Source organism: Nelumbo lutea, chromosome 1 (assembly GCF_056320005.1).
Source record: "Nelumbo lutea isolate HS-2025 chromosome 1, American lotus-T2T, whole genome shotgun sequence".
NCBI lineage: Eukaryota > Viridiplantae > Streptophyta > Magnoliopsida > Proteales > Nelumbonaceae > Nelumbo > Nelumbo lutea.
This window is the reverse complement of record NC_142684.1, coordinates 162,597,124-162,616,031: the sequence shown is the minus strand read 5'-3', so window position 1 is coordinate 162,616,031 and position 18,908 is coordinate 162,597,124. Positions and strand designations below refer to the sequence as shown.

Here is an 18,908-nt window from a genome sequence, read left to right as displayed (position 1 = left end):
TAATTGGAAATACTAAAACCTTGATAAAATATTTTATTCTTTATCTCCTCTTTGTTGTTTGCCACCCACAGCTTTCTACCCATAAAAGATCTATTATAAGTCATCATAATAAACTATAGTCATTTCAAACACTTTTCTTTTTCTGAATTTTGTACTTAAAGAACCAATAAAAACATCAACAAACAAATACTAATAAAACATAGGATTAGTATATGCAATGAAAGTTGAGTTAAGATCTAAGATTAAGAAGTTATACAAGATTTTAAGGGATGGGAAGAAGGTAGGGTTGGGCCCAACCCGAAGTTGACTTTGGGTTGGGTTAGAGTTGAAGGAATTTAGTTAGGGTTAGGGTTAGGGTTAGGATTGGGGGTTTAGAACTTAGGGTTGGATTAGAGTTGGCGTCAACCCGACCTAACCCAGCCCGACTTGCAACCCTAGTTTGCATTTTCATGTATGGGGAATTTTTGGATTCTCAAAATCCAACCCGCTATGAGTTTTGGGGCGGGTATGGGTTGGGAGGCTTAGGGAGGTGGATAGGGTCTAGAATTTACAAAACCCACCCCATTGCCATCCCTAATCTAACCTAAGCCTAGACCGACCCATCCTACAGTTTTATACAAATTAGGCTTGGATTTTTTTTAGTCCTCAAGATGGGCCTATACCCAAAAGTTTGTTTTTTATTATTTTTTTATTTTTTAGATTGGGCTCAGGGCTAGCCTTATGTATCCCAAACCCGACCTGACCTTATCCCAACCCAAGCTTGATCTAACAAAATGCATGCATATACAATTTAAGGTTGGGCTTAGGTTGAGTTTAAACCCAGATTAACCCGCTTGACTTGCACCCCTAACTATATTCAATTCACCAAAAGGATCTTCACTCAATATTGTCAAAAATAGGCAGGACCAACAACAAAACTAACAAAATCAAGAATCAATAGCCAAAACATTTTAGTTGACATTTCTTAGAAATATTTACTCCGTATACTTGATTTTGCATGTCTTAAAATGTGTCATACCTTATAATATTTATTCTCACAAGGTGATTTGGATGTGAAATACATTTAAAAGATAATTCAGAATACTTTTTATTTAATTTTTTATTGAATTAATCAAATGGTTAATCCATTAAACTTGTGACCAAGTCACCAAAAAGGTTCTCTATTTGGTCCAAGTCTAACTAGTGTTTCAAAAAGCCAACCTGAAAATACAACTGTCTTTTCCTTTGGGCGATACGGCAAGTGATTCAACAATTCAAGAAAATTAGAAAGAATTAGAAATTTTTATCATGTTTATAGTATTATATATTTGTTGCATCAAATAAAAACAATGCAAGGAATTAGTGTTATTAGTGAAAAAATGGCTAAGAATATAAAAACTAAAAAAAGAACATATGGATATTAGTTTTTTTGGCATTTGGACGGAAGTTTTCAAAAACATTATGCATGATCATTATTATAATTAATAACCGATTATTAATTTATTACAAAGTGATAGTTATTAATAAGTATTGGCAATTATTAAAAACTATTCATTAATATTTATTACTTAGTAACTAAAATCTAAACAATTCATGACATTTCAATTACTAGTTAATAATTAATTATTAATAATGATCTAGGAACTATTAATAATTGATATATTTTAATTATTATTTAAAGTATCATTAAATAGTTCTTATTTAATATTGAAAAATGAATAATTGTCAATAATTTAATAGTTAATTTAATAGTTTGTTATTTAAGTAATTATTTATTATTGTATTACTAATTACTAAGGCTGTGTTTGGAATCCGTAAATACACCGATGACGTTTTACACTGAACCAGAAAGTGACCGTTGTTTTTTTTTTTTGAAAATAGTGATGGGTGGAAGAGTGTAAATTTTTACATCGATAAAATCGATGTAGTTTTAACATCAATTATCGATGTAAAACTTTAGAGTTGATGAGGTATTACATCAATTATCAACGTAAAACTACGTTCCATCCAAACGCACACAAAACTGAACAAGAGTGTAGTTTTACGTCAATAATAATTACACCCTCTTTCTGAATGCATACAAAATCGAACCGATGTAAAGTTTACATCGGGTCTTGATTTACATCGCATCCAAATGCAGCCTAATGACTTATCTATTAATAGTTAATTACATTTGTTATATTAAATAAAGAATATTTTTATTGTAGTTAATATTAGTTAATGAATAAATTACTTAAACATTTAAAAAGCAACTAAATAGTTTTTTAAACTTAACCAAGGGCTTTTTGACAAAAAAAAATATATATATTTAAAACCTATTAACCACAACCAAATTCAATGGTTAATGATCATTTTTAGAGATAAACAAGAAATTATCAAATAGTCGTACATCTGAAATAAAATTTACCCTTCATAGATAAAATGGTAGAATTAGTGCAAACAAAAACCACCGAAGAATAGCCAAAGGGGTGCAGCTACTATCTACTGCCCCTCCCATTGTCACATTTTTTGGGAAAATTTCTTAAAGTTCCCCTAAGATCTAGGAAATTGACTAACTCTGCCCTTATTCCTTACGTATAGTTTTAAAGTACCCCTAAGTTTTTTGACAGTTGTCTAAAACTTTCTCTACCATTAGCTTTACATCACACACCATTCACATGTGACATCATGTGACTGATATATTTTTCAAAAATTCGAAGAATAACCTTTTCGGTTTGGGCTCATTGAAGCTTGGACCAAGACCTCTTATGTTCGAAGGCTTTGGAGCTACTCGAAGAGCTCTAGTTTGGGAGTGAACCCCAAATTTTTGTTTTCTCATGACCTTCACCATGCAAGCATTGTGTCGATCGAACAACACAACTACCATTTGGATTCTCCTCTCTCGGATTTCAATTTATGCCTTAACGAAAGCTTCCAACAAGAATCATCTTCTGTTAGTGAGCTCTTTTGCGATGGGAAAATCCTTCCAATTGAAATTAGGAAGAAAACTCTCCCAAGATTGTTGGGTTCTTGTTGTTAATAATGGGAAGGTAGTATTTGAAAGAGATGTTGGCCACCAAGTAAAAAAATCTATGGGTCATTTACTAAAACACCCCTATACTTTCACGGATTTACTAAAACCTACCGTATAGTTTGTGTTTTACTAAAACACTCCCTATAGTTTTCAATTGATTTACTTAATCGACCTTTTATTTGGTAACAATAGAAAATGACAATTGTGACCTTAATGTCCATTTGAATAAATTTAATCAAAAGAAATAAAAAAATGAAAATACCATTTTACCCCTAATAAGACATGATCAACCACTCTATTTAGCTCTATTTCACCAATTTTGTTTTTTGTATGAAGAAGTGTTAGGGGTATTTTTGGAATAAACAATAATGATTCCATGCCCTTGAACATTTTTCACTTAGTTTAGGTGATCATGTTGCTATTTTCATATGGAAAAACAAACACTTCTTAGTGAAAGGTCGATTAAGTAAATAGGTTGCAAATAGACTTGTTCATGGGTCGAGCTCGGGATTGGCTTTTGCCAAAATTTAAATGAGTCCCGGCCCGAATTCCGATCCCGACACAGTGTAAGTCAAGCCAGAAGCTTGGCTTATGAACAGATCTTGTTGCAAAATATAGGTAGTGTTTTAGTAAAATGAAAAATATAGAGTAGGTTTAAGTAAATCTGTGAAACTACAAGGGGTGTTCTATTAAATGACCCAAAATCTGAAGTACTGAGTGATGCAGCTGCCATGACAACATGAGTCCATGCATTACTACATGTTCATCGTCAAGCATTGGAATCGTTAACCGGCATTACTATCTTCACTGTTGCATCACCCGGTTAGAAGTTGTAGTGGTAACCATTGCAGGTAATAGAGTTCCTCCTCTCTATGGACCACGACAAATATCCTTTTGGGAGTATTTTAAGATAATATGTACAATAAGGGCAAAGTTAGTTAATTTCCTAAACTTTAGGAGTACTTTAAGAAATTTACCCCATTTTTTTTGGTATTTGGTGCCACACACCATTAATAAACCCCTTTCCCCAAATCGGTGATGGTTATGGGAATTGATTCCACGTTAATACTAGAATGAACCAACTAACATACTAACAAACCAGCCCTCAGTTGATTCTCCCATCGTTGGCTTATGATGTGAACTGCAAGATCATTATTGCTACCATAATATCAATGGGCATGACTAATATAGAGAATCAAGGCCTTTGATATATTGCAGTAGCCCCATCAAGACATCACTTTCATATAATTCAAGAAAAGGCCATAATATGATATTAGGGATGCAAACGGATAGAATCAGATTTGAACTAGGGTATATTTGAATTCGATCTAACATTGTTCACGTTGGATCCGATCTAATTCAAAGATCCAATCGGATTTGATAGGACTCGATTTGAATTCGATTTCTACCAGTAAGTCAGATCTTTGGATTTGATTCGATTCGACTTGTGTTCTTTAAAAATTAATAAATTATTAAAAAAAATAAAATATACTAATTTAAATAAAGTAAAAACAAAAATATATAAGTATTTTTAATTATTTTTGTCATATATATACATGTTTTTTCTAAAAAATAAATAATATAACAAATTTATAAAAATATAAATTTCTGATTGGATCCTATTATCAGATTCGATCCAAAGGTCGGAACAGACTTTGATCTGAATTCGAACAAATAGGATCGGATCTAATCGGATCATGATCCGATACATTTGCACCCAACAAGACATCAAACGACTTGATTTCCTTATTTCAATGCAAGGCTACGATAATATAGTAAATGTGGTTTGGTGAATTCCTTTCCTTCTTGACCTTTCTCTCTCCGTCCTCTCTTTTCTAAATATTGAATTTATTATTCTCTGAATGCTCCTAACACTAACCTTACAAAACATATCAGCCGTGCATTAAAAACATCTACCGTCAATGAACGGCTGAGGAGCAAATCCCAATTACGGTTAAATTTAGATGTCAACGAATCACATTGAAGCCGTCTTACTTTTTATTAGTTCATTTTAAAGGAAGTGTATATCTTCACGTTTAACATGAAAAATATCATTCGTCCACGTCTTTTATTGCCTTCAAACGAAGGAGTTGTAGCAATTGAACCGTCGATCAGTGAATGAATCGAATGATCCGGTTTGACCATCCGGGTCGGTGGTTATTAACCAATAACCAATCAACGGTTTGTTGAGATTTAAGTGTTTAAAATGGTTTTGGGGTTAACTTAACTGGACCCGGTTTCTCATCCGGGTGATGAGTCGAACAATTCAACTGTCCGGATCAACGGCGGTTGGAAACACCGCCTTTCAGCGTTCCGCGCGTTTTTAGCGTCTGCCCAAACATCGTTTCCTATATAAACACAAAGTGACAGAGATACGAAATAGATCAAATATAGCTTCAAATTTCTCACTTTCTTCTATTTGTCATTGTATCTGTTTCTCGTCACTGTATCTTGGATTTCTTTGCAACTTATAGTTTGAGTTTCTGATCTAAAGGCCGAACATGGCGACCGCTTCAGGTACAGATTATCTTCTTTTTTATTTTTTGTTTCGGCTTTTCTTCGGTGGTTGTGTAAACTTATGCTTCAGCTATTTCCTTCATATCAAAATTTTCATTTTTGTTTGTTAAAGTGGAATAAATCTTTATTCGACGCTTTCGTTTTGTTTCTCTTAATTGAAGAAAGCAGATTAAAGGGTTATCTCTGTCATTGCTATTGTGTTTCAATTCAATACTACAGTTTTTGTGTTTATTTGCTTGCATTCTTTTATCCACCCCATGTCTATTGGTACTGGGTTAGTTTCTTTTCTCTTAATTTGCTAGAAATGGATAGCATCTTTTTGTAGAGAAATTGAAAGTTCAGTTGTGAGGCAAGTGAATGCATCAATTGTGGATAAGGATGTAAGCGGATTGCATTAAGTGGTAAACCCACCTTGACACGACCCTATTGGATCAGCCTTAATTAGGTTTTGGGTCAGGTTTGAGTTGAGACCGAAATATATCGAAGGGAGCCCATTGACAAAGTAGCACTGAAACAGTTGTAAATATAGCCTTCACTCACTATAAGGTACTACTCGTGGGACAGGGCTGGGCGAGTTTGGCATCATGTTTTATGTAGTTGGGTTTGGGTTGGAGTGGCTTCATGTTGGGTTTGTATTGAGCACAACCCTACCGAATCCGACCCGTTGACATCCCTAATTTTGGATGCAAAATCTCAATCTAAGTTATTTCTTTGACATTTATCAAAACAGATTGTTGATTGTAAGTGAAGTACTGCATTCCCTGGTTTGTTCTTACTTCTATACTTTTACATTCTACCCATACTTGTTTGTTGAGAATAGCTTCTGCCACTTATTAGAAAATGCAGTTCATATACTGGAATAGGGAGAAATTAATTTTAGCCACCTCACAATTTTTGTTGCTTATATGCTTATTGTTATTCCTGTGACTCGATCTTACTATTTTGGTGGGGATTGCAGTGGCTTTTAAATCCTGGGAGGATCATCGGAAGCAGATAGAATTGGAAGAAGCACGTAAAGCTGGGTTTGCACCAGCTGAGGTTGATGAAGATGGAAGAGAAATCAATCCTCATATTCCACAGTACATGTCATCTGCACCATGGTATCTCAATGCAGAAAGACCGGTATGTAGGCTGTGCCTTTCCTAACCCTCCCCACACTATGCTCTTTACTTGTTTAGGTTTTTAGGTTGTTTTTAATAATCTTGTTCTATTGTTAATCAGAGTTTAAAACATCAAAGAAAATGGAAGTCTGGTCCAAATTACACCAAGACATGGTATGATAGAGGTGCAAAGGTTTATCAGGCTGATAAATATAGAAGTGGGGCATGTGAGAAGTAAGTGGATCTTGTATTAACATGCTTTTTTTTTTGTTTCTTTACTTATTATTTCTTCCTTTATTTGGTGAGGAAACAAAAATCCTATTATTTTTTGAATGTCAAGTCTTGCAATTGGAAGCAACACTATTTCTCCTCCTCTTGAAAGTTTGCATTCTTGTAAAGCATGAAGCTTTCTCTATTTCTCCTCCTCTTTACTTTTTTTTTTAATATTCTCACAATGTAAATATTGTACTAATTTTATATGTACATTACTTTTTTTATTCCACAATTTATAAATATTGCATGATTCTCCAATAAAATAAGAAAATGCAACCATTTTATGTTGAAATAATTTTGGATGCATGGTGTCTTATTGAATAAGAAATAATAGAATGTTGAACTAAGTTGATACTTTTTTTTACAGCTGTGGGGCCATGACACATGATGCAAAGTCATGCATGGAAAGACCTCGGAAAAAGGGGGCAAGATGGACAAACAAACACATCGCACCTGATGAGAAGATAGAGATTTTTGAATTGGACTATGATGGCAAACGTGACCGCTGGAATGGGTATGATGCATCAACCTATGCTCGTGTTGTCGAGAGATATGAAGCAAGGGATGAGGCTAGAAGGCAACATATAAAACAACAACAACTTAAAAAATTAGAGGAGAACAATAAAAACAATAGTGGGAGTGAGGGTAGTGATGAGGATGAAGATGAAGATGTTCTCAAGCTAGATGAAGCTAAGGTGGACGAGAGCAAACAGATGGACTTCGCAAAGGTTAGGAAGCAAGTGCGTACCACAGGTGGTGGGAGCACAGGAACAGTCAGGTATGGCATATAATTACTATTTATATAATGGTTTGCTTTTCTGGTTATTGTAAATTTAAATGTGAATTCACTTGGCTTCTTTAAAATATAATCCATCTATTGATTCTCACTGGTTTTCTCTGATTATAGAGGGAGTTTCTTTTGCATCTTTTCATTTGATCTTGTATATAATTATATGACTGAAATTACTTCTTCTCATCTTCTTTCGCTTATGTTGTTGCATGGTTAAGAAGATGTCCTTTTTTTCAGAGGGAATTTATTTTATTGTACACCCCCCCCCCAAATAAATAAACAAGTGTCGAATAATCTGATCTATCCTAGGTCCAACTTTAAGGAAATCAGTCTTTCTGAAGGAGTGAAGGCTAATTGATGTACAGAACCATAGTTTTGGTCCTCATTAGAAAACCCTTTATGGTGTGGAAATTATGCAAAATGCTTGATAGTATGCAGGTTATGTACAACCTCCAACAAGCTGATAATAAAGAACTAAATTGAGTTAAGCTTTTGAGTTGAATCTACAAGTATTAATGCTCCTAAGCCCAAGATAGTAACTAGAAGTGACCCTTATTCTAATCAGGGTTAATATTGCTATTGTGGCTATAGAAGTATGGACAATGACCAATGAAGGATGGGGAAGGGGTATATGAATTTGTTGAGGATGGATTAAGGGGGAAGGGGTTGGTAGCCTGGGATGTAGCCATATATATAGTGTGATTACAAAATGATTGACTATTAAGCTTGAATATGAAAATATGTCATTTGAAGGGTAGATTGGGTTTAGTTTGTGAGAGTGATTTGGAAGATAGGTGTTGAAAAGTGGTATTTGGATGCTCAAACATGTTTGTTATTGACATGGTAAAGGCATCATGGTGATGCTTAAGTGTTTTGGCTTGTCAAGGAAGCTGTTACCTGGGAAACCGAAAAAGTTTTGCTCCTGTAAAATTTTAGGTAGCTTAATTGTATGGTGAGCTGACAAAACCATGCCTCCCTGTGTTTTTGAAAAAGTTCAAATGTTGGATGATGTGGCTTTAACATCCACCTTGAAAAAGTCAAAGTACCTATAATTTATAATAGGAGAAATAGTTCTTCATGGGAAACTTGGATTAAAAGGTTTCTACTAAATTTCAAACAAAAGGGCAAGTTGTATAGATATCTATAAAAGAATGGATGATGTATAGTCATGATTGTGTCAGCATCAGCTATCCGCCCCTCTTTACAATTTAAACTTATAGAATACATGCTTTCCTCTTTGGAAGCTACCCTCAATATACCCCTAGTCACTCCTTGTCATGCCTGGTTACCAGCCAAACTATTGGCTGATCTTTGAATCCAATTAAAAGTCGCCAGTGGTTATCCAGCCAATCTTTTTTCCTTCCTTATGGTATGCCACTATATCCAAGGTCCTGCCCAGTTTCAGTTATTTCTATTTAATTTGTATTTATTATATTAATAATATTTTTATAATTAAATATTATATTCAATGTGATGTGATTTATACTATATTCTTTAGTTGTGAGAAGGGGAGCTTGGGGGATTTATCTCTATTTTGTTGGTTGATTTGACACTTGTTCTCTTTATTTTGTTAAGAGTTGGGTCTATCATCACTATGCAAGTAATTGTGTAAATTAGAAGGGTGAAAATTCATTTCTCCAAGTTCTCTAATTTTCTTTTGTCTATATGATATTACATTTAGTTGGTCGTTAAACTATGTAACAGTTTGAAGGACTATGCTCATTCAGAACAATGGGCAACATAGTGAATGCAGTACTTCGATACTTTTCAAGTTTCAGTGCCTTGAAAGACAGCTATCTTAACATATATTGTGGTATTTGCAGGAGTCTTCTCTACCAAGAAGCAAGTACGAAGAAGATGTTTGCATTAACAAGCATACAAGTGTTTGGGGTTCATGGTGGAAAGACCATCAATGTGGTTACAAGTATTGCAAACAAATGACACGGAACACTTACTGCACAGGTGCAGCTGGAACTGAGGCTGCTGAAGCCACATCTGATCTCAAGATATCTAACTGATGAAAGAGATGAAGAGTCAAAATTGGAACTCTCTGAAATTTTCTGTGTTTTTTTTCGTAATTTTTGGACATTGGTAATTCCTTTTGATAATCATCTATAGTTGAAGTTTTTACTTTTAAGTGATTACAGTCTGTAAATATGTATATACACTAGGATCAATGAAGTTTATTTGAGTTCCTACAGCAGCCTGTAAATATGTATAGATGTTTTACTCGAAGGATCAATGAAGTTTATTTGAATTCCCACAGTAGTCTGTAAATATCTACAGATGTTCTACTTCTACACGAAGGAGCAGTGGAGTTTATTTGAGTTCCTACAGCTTATGCAACCAATGGTGAGTGATTCCCATGCTCTGGAGTGATTCCATGAAGTAGGAACCCTAAAAACCATTACAGTCATCATCAGAGAGATTCTGAATCCCTAAGGCTCAGTTTGAAAAAGAGTACAAATACATACAAAATAATACAAGGTTTTGCACTCTACATATTTGTATTTGTACTGCTCCCAAACTAAGCCTAATGCCATATCTGGTTTGAAAGAAAAGATTGGGAAAGGTAACGAAACCTGTACAAAATTTGTAAAGGTTTTCCTATCTTTTCCTTCCTTTACCTACTTTTTCTTTCAAATCAAACACAGCCTTAAATGTTTCAATTGGCAAAGATACAATTCTAGGCCAATTACATAGTGCCAGGTCAATAAAAGGTGAAAGAAGTAATTGAGAGGCTATCGCTCCTCTCTGAGAGAGAGAGAGAGAGAGTATTTCACCATTTAACTTGGTTGTGTTGGTCCTTGATCTGATTTTCCCATCACCGCAAGTTTATTTTTCAATTAAATGGTGGGAATAGGAGTCAAATGTTTCTTTAAGGGGGGTGTTCTTTTTATGGATTTTGAGAGGGGGATTGTTGGTCAATGGGATTTTGAAGGGACAAAAATGCCCCTTTTAATAATGGATTTTTTATGACTAAGATGGTCATTGTCTTATTTACATGAAAAATAAAAGAATATGTGTAAGTGACTTACCAAAGAGCGAAGGGGGCATAAATATAACATAAGCTTTCTAAATCAATTACATAAGTAAAGAAAAAAAAAAGATGATTAAGCCAACTCTATACAAAGTAGATATTTCAGTTGGGACCCAAGACATGGATGGTGTGATTCTTGAAACACGAAACACGTGACAAGTTATTGATCCCCCCAAATCATGTCCCATAAACTTAGACTTTTGCATCTGTTATAATCATGTTCTTTCATCTAATAGCCAGCTGAAGTGGTGGCTGAATTGAATGACTTAGAACTTTTTCTTGCTGAATTAAATAACTTACAAATTTTTCTTTTAGACTGTGTTTGGTTTGAAGAAAAAGATAGGGAAAGGAAGGGAAAGGTAGTTAGGTAGGAAACCTATACAAAATTCTTTCCCTTCCTTTTCCTACTTTTTCCTTTGAATCAAATACAGCCTTAGTGAATTAAGTTATTTATTGCCCGTTTGAGAGTGATGAAGGACAGGGGCTTCTTGTTTTCTGAGGTGGATCCCATACGGTCAGCCTCTAAGCTATGTTGGTAAAAAATCTAGAGAACCCAACTTAAGTAAATATCACTCATTTGAAGGGATGCCTCTTTCAGCCTCTTCGGATGGCTTATTCAGTTATTCCCAATTAGACTTCTTCATGAGTCAGATATCCGACCGGCTGGCCTGACCTGGCTCGGACTGTTTTTTGTTGGGCTTGGACATTTTTCAGACCCACAGGGAACCCAAAACACTAGGCCCGGGTTTTTCTGGGTTGGGTTTGGACTTTCTCGAAAAAGCCCAGTTTGAGCCCGAGCCCAATAATATTTTTATAATAAAAATTATATAATATGTATTTTTTTCTCTATTCCTTTTCTCTTTTCTCAAGCCATAGTGAGATCTTTCAATATTTTTGGAGTTTAAGGTCATTTAATATAATTAAACCAGTTTCTTATTAAGTAAAAAAAAAAATGCCCTATTTACAAGCCAGGCTTTGGGCTCAGGCTTGAGCCCGAACTTGGATTAAGATCGAGGCCCGATGGTTGGGCCAGACTTAACCTTGGCCCCAAATGTATTTTGCTAATAAAGAGACAAAACCTGACCTAGTGACCTGGAGTTCATGGGCCTGATTTAATTTTGGGTAGGGCTCAAGATTTTACAAAAAACCCGACCCAACAATATTTTATATAATAAAATATTAATAATATAAAATATTATTAGAAATATAAAATATAAAATATATATTATTAGAAATATAAAATACAATAATATACATACTTTTTTCCAAACCGGCTAACCCTAAATCCCTAATGTTTTCATTCGACAGTACCCCTCATCCCTGTTTTTTCTTGTTCGAACCTTGGAGGGTTTCTTCCCTTCTACATTGAAGGCCGACGGTAGCAGTGGTATCATCTCCTTCCACAAGTGGCGACTGACAATTGGCGAGGCAACGCACAGTATCATCTCTCCGAGTACTCAAGCGGTGTCCCCATTCTCTGATTCTCTCTAAGCTCCAACTACCGAACAACACATACCAAAGGTGGCCTCCCTATTCTCCAAGCCCAAGCGACTGGTGGGCTCTCCATCAGGTATTCAGGTATTCAGGTGTCTCTCTCTCTCCATGTGGCCGACCCTTCTGCAATTGTAATGTTACTGTGTCAGGTTTCAAGCCTTGGGCTTTTATGAGGGCCGGGCTTAGGGCTCGGCCCTGAATAAATTATGTCGATAACATGTGAAAGCCCGGCCTGGCCTGACCCGTGAACAGGTCTATCCCTAAGGTTTCATAGCAATTGAACTGGTTGAACTGAACTTCAACTCACTAGCTCAACCCTCACTAGCTCAACCCTCCCAAGCTGAAGTTGAATTCATTAATATACGCTTTCATGTTTTATTATATAATTAGTAGGGACCCATGTGATGCACGGAAAAATTTGAAAGATTTAATAATTTTATTTTTTATTTAATGTTCATTTATAAAAAATAATTATTGTTAATTGAATATGAATAAATATTTTTTAATAAATTTAGTTTAAAAATCTGAAATAATTTTATTTTTTATTTAATGTTGATTTATAAAAAAATAATTATTGTTAATTGAATATGAATAAATATTTTTTTAATAAATTTAGTTTTATTAATAATTTGTAGTAATTTTAATAATTTTTATTCTTTTTATTATTTTTAATAAAATTTTGATTAATTTTAAATAAATAAAAATAACTATAAAAGCTAATATTTTTATTAGTTTTATTAATAATTAACAATTATATAGGAATGACAACGGGGTGGGTTCAGGGCAGGGCACCCTACCCCATTCCCTGCCCCATAGTCAGGACACTACCTCATCCCTGCCCTGTCCTCAGTATCACGTGGGTTCAGGGAAAGGTAACAACTCCTCAAGGTCGGGCAAGTTCAGGGGCAAGACACCCCACTTCTCATCAAGGATGGAGATCCTCGAATTTTCTTGCCCCATCCCCAGTATTGGGCGGGTTCAAGTAGATGTGTAAATTGGGTCGTGCTGGATTGGCATGACACAACTCACATGTGGCATGTACAAAGTGTGAGTCCTACCATGCTGGTCCAGGAGGCGTCCCGGGCTGTGCCTCCCTCCTCTAGGATAATTTGGGGGGTTGGTTTGGCATGGCCCATGGCCCAAGCCCGCACGGGCCCATGCCGAGCCGTGGGTCAAGCTGGTCCACAGGCCAGGCCATGCCGCACACCAAGTTAAGCTCAAGGCAAGGCACCTACTCCCCGTCCAAGGTTTTTAAAATTGGATCGGATAGGGAACCGTTCTAAAGTCGAACGGTTCGACTGTTCGGTCCAAATGGATAACCCTCTCTGACAAAAAAATAAAAAGTTAGAAAAACAAAAAAAAGGCCAAAAATTGTTGTTCGGGTTAACGGTTCGACCGCCCAGGTCAGTGGCTCGCTAACCAAATAAACAGTTTTTGGACAAAAAGCGGTTTTGAGGTGAAATGGTGTCCAGTTCCCAATTTTTCCAATCTAACCATCTGGTTTGATCCACTTTTGAAAACACTATCCCCGTCAACCCAATATTCAATTTGATAATAGAAATGATCAAAAGGATATATTGAGTATCAACCACATGGTAAATTTCTAAAAGTACACTAAATTGTCTTTAATATTCAAAAAATGTAATTTTATGAAAATTTTGGAAAATTTATTGTACTTGTGTAATTTTGATAATTTATTTAAATTTTTATTAAATAATTTATTTTATTTTTAAATGGTTTACTTATATAATTATACTAATTTATCTTATAATTTCTAATATAAACTAACCAATAATTTTATTTTTTCAATATTATACTAATTTATCTTAATAATTTGTGTAATTATTTGTTCAAATTATAGTTTTCCATTTCCCATAGTCATTTATCTTTAATAATTTGCAATGAAAATTCCATAATTTTTCAATGGTTTTAAAAAATCTATCAAATGTAATAAATTTTTCTAAGATTTCCAAAATATTCTAATAATTTTCAATAATTATGTAATGCATTTTAAATAAACTTTTAAATACTTTATATATTTTAATTTCAAAAATATTATTTTACGAAAATGTAGTTTTATGAAAATTTTTGAAAATTTTATTACAATTTTTTTAAAATTGTTATTAAATATATATTTTTATTTGGTAATTTACTAACAAAATTACACTAATTTATATTTTATTTTTCAATATAAATTAATTAATAATTTTATTTTCTAACATTATAATATTTTGTTCCCCTATTTGTATTTGGTTATTAATTATAATAACAATAACTACAATTGTATACTTTTTGATAATTGTTAAATATAATTCTCAATTTTATAGAAATTAGATAAAGAGTTTTCAATTTCTATAAAATGTAGTTAATGAGTTAATTAATAAAAATATTTATTAGTTTTTGGTAATTACTAATCATACTAATAAGAATATTTAATTTTTGGTAATTTACTAACTGTATTTATTAACTTTTGGTAATAACACTATTTAATACTCATTGAATATGGGTGGGATTAAATATTAATCGTATTTAATTATTTATTAATTAATATGAATATTTTAAATGAGGGAGAGTAGAAAATTTTAAATTAGGAAGTGGGGCAACATGATACTTTCCTATTGGTTTAAATGAAATACCTTAAGAGAGAGATTATAGGAATATTTTTAGGTAGTTGGGTGACATGGCTTAATGGGAGTAGTGGGAAGGGGAGATGAGAGAAAGTCAAAGAGAATGTAGGGTGGGGATAATGGAGCAAGGAGAGGCATGGTGACGGGGACCCGTGCCATGCATGGGCTTTGTTAAGTGAAAGTTAAACAATAGAAATACATAAGAGTATATAATTGTTTTATATTTTAACTTTTTAATAAACAATCCAATCAAACTCAACCCGAGTTGGTCGGTTTTCTAGCATTTCAGATCGGCTTTGGTTTAATATATATATATATATATATATATATATATATATATAATATTATTTTAAATTTAATTTTTAGTATAGGAAAGTAGGAAAATTCTCATATTTCTTAGTCTAAAATATTTTATATCATAGATTTAATTTTTGTAATTTATTTTTTAATAATATCATTGTAATTTATGGAATTTAAAGTTAATTCTTAAGTTTAAATCTTTTGAACAAACAAACTAAACCAAAAATAGACCCAAATCGATACAACCCAAGTTGGTGGGTTTTCACTAATGGTAAATCGGTTTAAAGTGGCAAACTGCGGACTTGACTAGATCGATTTGGTTGGTGAAACAACCTGCAACTAAATTGAACCAATCATTGAACACCTAATTTCAACTAAATTTATAGTCTAATCTCTAATAAATAACAATAGTTTAATCTCCAATAATTATTAAAAATTTATGGCAAACATGTAGGGCCATTGAAAATAAGTTTATAATGAAAATACAATAATTACAAAAATATAATAAATACTAAAAATATACTAAATTAGTCAATAAATAGTGTAATCTCAAATAATAGTTTAATCTCTAATAAGTATTAATCTATAAATTATAAAAAAATATAATTACTAAAAATAACTTTACAACAAAAATATAATAAATACGATAAATTAAATTTCAAAAGTTAAATAATAGTTATTGTTCAATCTCCAATAATTATTGATAATTATTTAATTTATTGAAAGCATATTTATAAAAAACAATAAATAATTACTGAAAGTAAAATAAATATTAATTATAGTATATATAAATATATAATGAATATACACTATTATTGTAAAATTATTACTAATAAATATAATTTTGTTGATAGTTATTTTCTATAATTATTAATTGATATAAATGAAATTAGTTATTTACAATATTATTTAGTTATTGAAAAGCAAATCTCTCTTTCTTTATGGTTGTTAGAAATAGTTAAGCATATGTGATTTACTTATTGGTTTAATGGGTAATTATATGGAATTAAAAAAATAAAAAATTAAAAAAAAATGGAAAATTAGGAAGGGGGTTTGAAGCAAGAAGAGGTATGGTGGTATATATATAAGGGAAAGCTAAATAATAGAAAATGTCATTTACTAAAACACCCCATATAGTTTCATGGATTTACTAAAATCTATCCTATATTTTGTATTTTACTAAAACACCACTTATAATTTGCAAAGGATTTAATCAATCTTCCATTAGATGACAGTGGAAATGACAAAAAGAAAATAAAAACAAAATACCATTTTTGTCCATAATAAGACATGGGAAACCACTCTATTGGTTATATTTGGTAAATTTTGTTTTCTGTACAAAAAAAAATGTTAAGGTATTTTTTGAATAAAAAACCATGTGCCTAATGGCAAAACAAAACTCCTTAATGAAAGGTTGATTAAGTAAATAAGTTCTAAAATATATGTGATATTTAGTAAAATGAAAACTATAAGGTAGGTTTAAGTAAATATGTAAAACTATAAGGTGTGTTCTAGTAAATGACCCTAATAGAAACACATAAGAGTATAACACTTGTTTTATATTTTCAACTTTTTAAATAATTAATAATTATTCATATTTTATATACTAATTTTAATAAATTTTTTATAATATAAAAATAACAATAATTAACTTTTGTTAGGTTTATTCATCAAATGGATGAAACCAATCAACCCGATCAACTCGACCTAGGTTGGTTGGTTTTCTAGTATTTTAGGTCGGCTTTTGTTCAAAAATTTTCCAACTTGACCAAGTTGGATCAGTTTTGCTTTGGCCATTTGTAAACTGACCAAAATCGGATGACTTGACCAATGATATATATCAATATTTTATATTTTTAATATGGAAAAGTGGGAAATTTCTCATATTTCTTAGTCTAAAATATTTTATATCATAAATTTATTTTTTAACAATTGCATTATAATCTTGTAAATTTAAATTAATTTTTAATTTTAAATCTTTTGAATCGACTGACCAAACCAAAAAATTGACACAAACCAATACAACTTAAGTGGGTCAAATTTCACAAATGGTCAGTCGGTTTCAATTGACCAACTCCCCAACCTTAGTAAGTCAATTTGGTTGGCCAAACAACCTACAACCGAATTGAACCAACTCATGACCACTCATAATTTCAGCTAAATTAATAGTCTCATCTCTGATAAATAACAGTAGTTTAATCTCCAATAATTATTGAAAGTTTAGTCAATAAACAATATAATCTCAAATAATAGTTTAATCTCTAATAAATATTAATCAATAAGTTAAAATAAAAATACAATAAATACAATAAGTACAATAACAAAATTTAAAATTTTCAATAATAATAGTTTAATTTCCAATAATTATTGAAAGTTTTCTATTAAATAACAAAACAAAAATAAATTTATACGTAATTATTGAAAATACATTTATCACAAAAAACAATAAATAATTAGTGAAATACAATAAATATTAACATTAGTATATATAATTATATAATAAATATATATTACGAGATTAAAATTATTATTAATAAATATTAATTTTTATGAAAGTTATTTTCTCGAATTATTAATTGATATAAGTGAAATTGGTTATTTACAATATTATGTAAAAATATTAAATTATTATTAAAGTTATTTCATTATCAATTTTGTAAAATATTAAATTATTATTAATTTCAATTTTATGTTATAATTATTTGTCTACTTTTTATATTTTTTTAAATTTATTACATAACTTCTTTATTTTAAATAATTTAAAATCTAGTTATGTTAAACATTTTGTTATTTAAAATATTTAGTTATTTAAATACTTAAATAATATGTAAAATATTTAAATTTTAAATATTAATTATTTATTGAATTTAATAATCCATAAGATTATAGTTTATACCATTATTACATAATTTCATTATTAATTTTGTAAGATATTAAGTTATTATTAATTTTAATATTATGTTAAATTATTTTTCTACATTTAAGATTTTTTTTTAATTTATTATATAATTTCGTTATTTTAACTATTTAAAATATAGTTATGATAAATATTTAGTTATTCAAATATTTAAATAATATGTAAAATATTTAATTTTTTTGTTATTTACTGAATTTAATAATCCATAAAATTATAATTTGCACTATTAATACATAAATTCATTATTAATTTTGTAAGATATTAAATTATAATTAGTTTCAATATTATGTTATAATTATTTTTCTACTTCTAAGAAATTTTTTAAATTTATCATATATTTTCGTTATTTTAACTATTTAAAATCTAGTTATGTTAAATATTTAGTTATTTAAATATTTAAATAATGTGTAAAATATTTAAAGTTTTTGTTATTTGAATTTTCTTTATTTAAAGCTATTAGATATTACCAAATATTTTTTTATGTTTTAATAAATATTTTAAAATTATTATATAATTTTCTTAAAATATTTAAATAATTCTTAAGTTTTTTAATCCAAACTATCTTTAGATAGATATAGATAAAAAGTAGGGAAGAGGATAAATAGGGATTAGAGATAATTTAGAAGATAAATAGGAATTACAGATAATTTAGGAGAAAGTGGGGGAGGTAGTTTAGGAGAAGAGATTATTTAGGTTATTGGGAATGTGCATGTCATTGGTTGTTTAAAAAATATGGAATAAAAAAAATTCAAAAAAAGGAGAAAATTTCTTCATTGCCTTGTTTATATATATACTAGCTGTGATCCGTGCGATGCATGGGATTTATTAAGGGAAAGCTAAATAATAGAAAGGGTCATT

General features: G+C 31.1%; 1 protein-coding gene across 1 annotated transcript; it reads left to right on the top strand.

The window, feature by feature from the left end:
• The first annotated feature begins 5,373 nt into the window (after window positions 1–5,373).
• Window positions 5,374–7,688, top strand: LOC148878815 (pre-mRNA-splicing factor SLU7-like). Its single transcript, XM_088965640.1, has 4 exons — window positions 5,374–5,509; window positions 6,468–6,631; window positions 6,731–6,843; window positions 7,250–7,688. The coding sequence occupies exons 1-4, from the start codon at window positions 5,494–5,496 to the stop codon at window positions 7,671–7,673; spliced, it is 717 nt and encodes a 238-aa protein (XP_088821766.1). The 5' UTR covers window positions 5,374–5,493; the 3' UTR covers window positions 7,674–7,688.
• Window positions 7,689–18,908: the final 11,220 nt, after the last annotated feature.

What these genes read in the sequence shown, in the direction of transcription:
- LOC148878815 (XM_088965640.1), top strand. An exon ending in ATCTCAATGCAGAAAGACCG is followed by an intron (nt 6,632 to 6,730) that starts GTATGTAGGCTG and finishes ATTGTTAATCAG; the next exon opens with AGTTTAAAACATCAAAGAAA. An exon ending in AGAAGTGGGGCATGTGAGAA is followed by an intron (nt 6,844 to 7,249) that starts GTAAGTGGATCT and finishes TTTTTTTTACAG; the next exon opens with CTGTGGGGCCATGACACATG.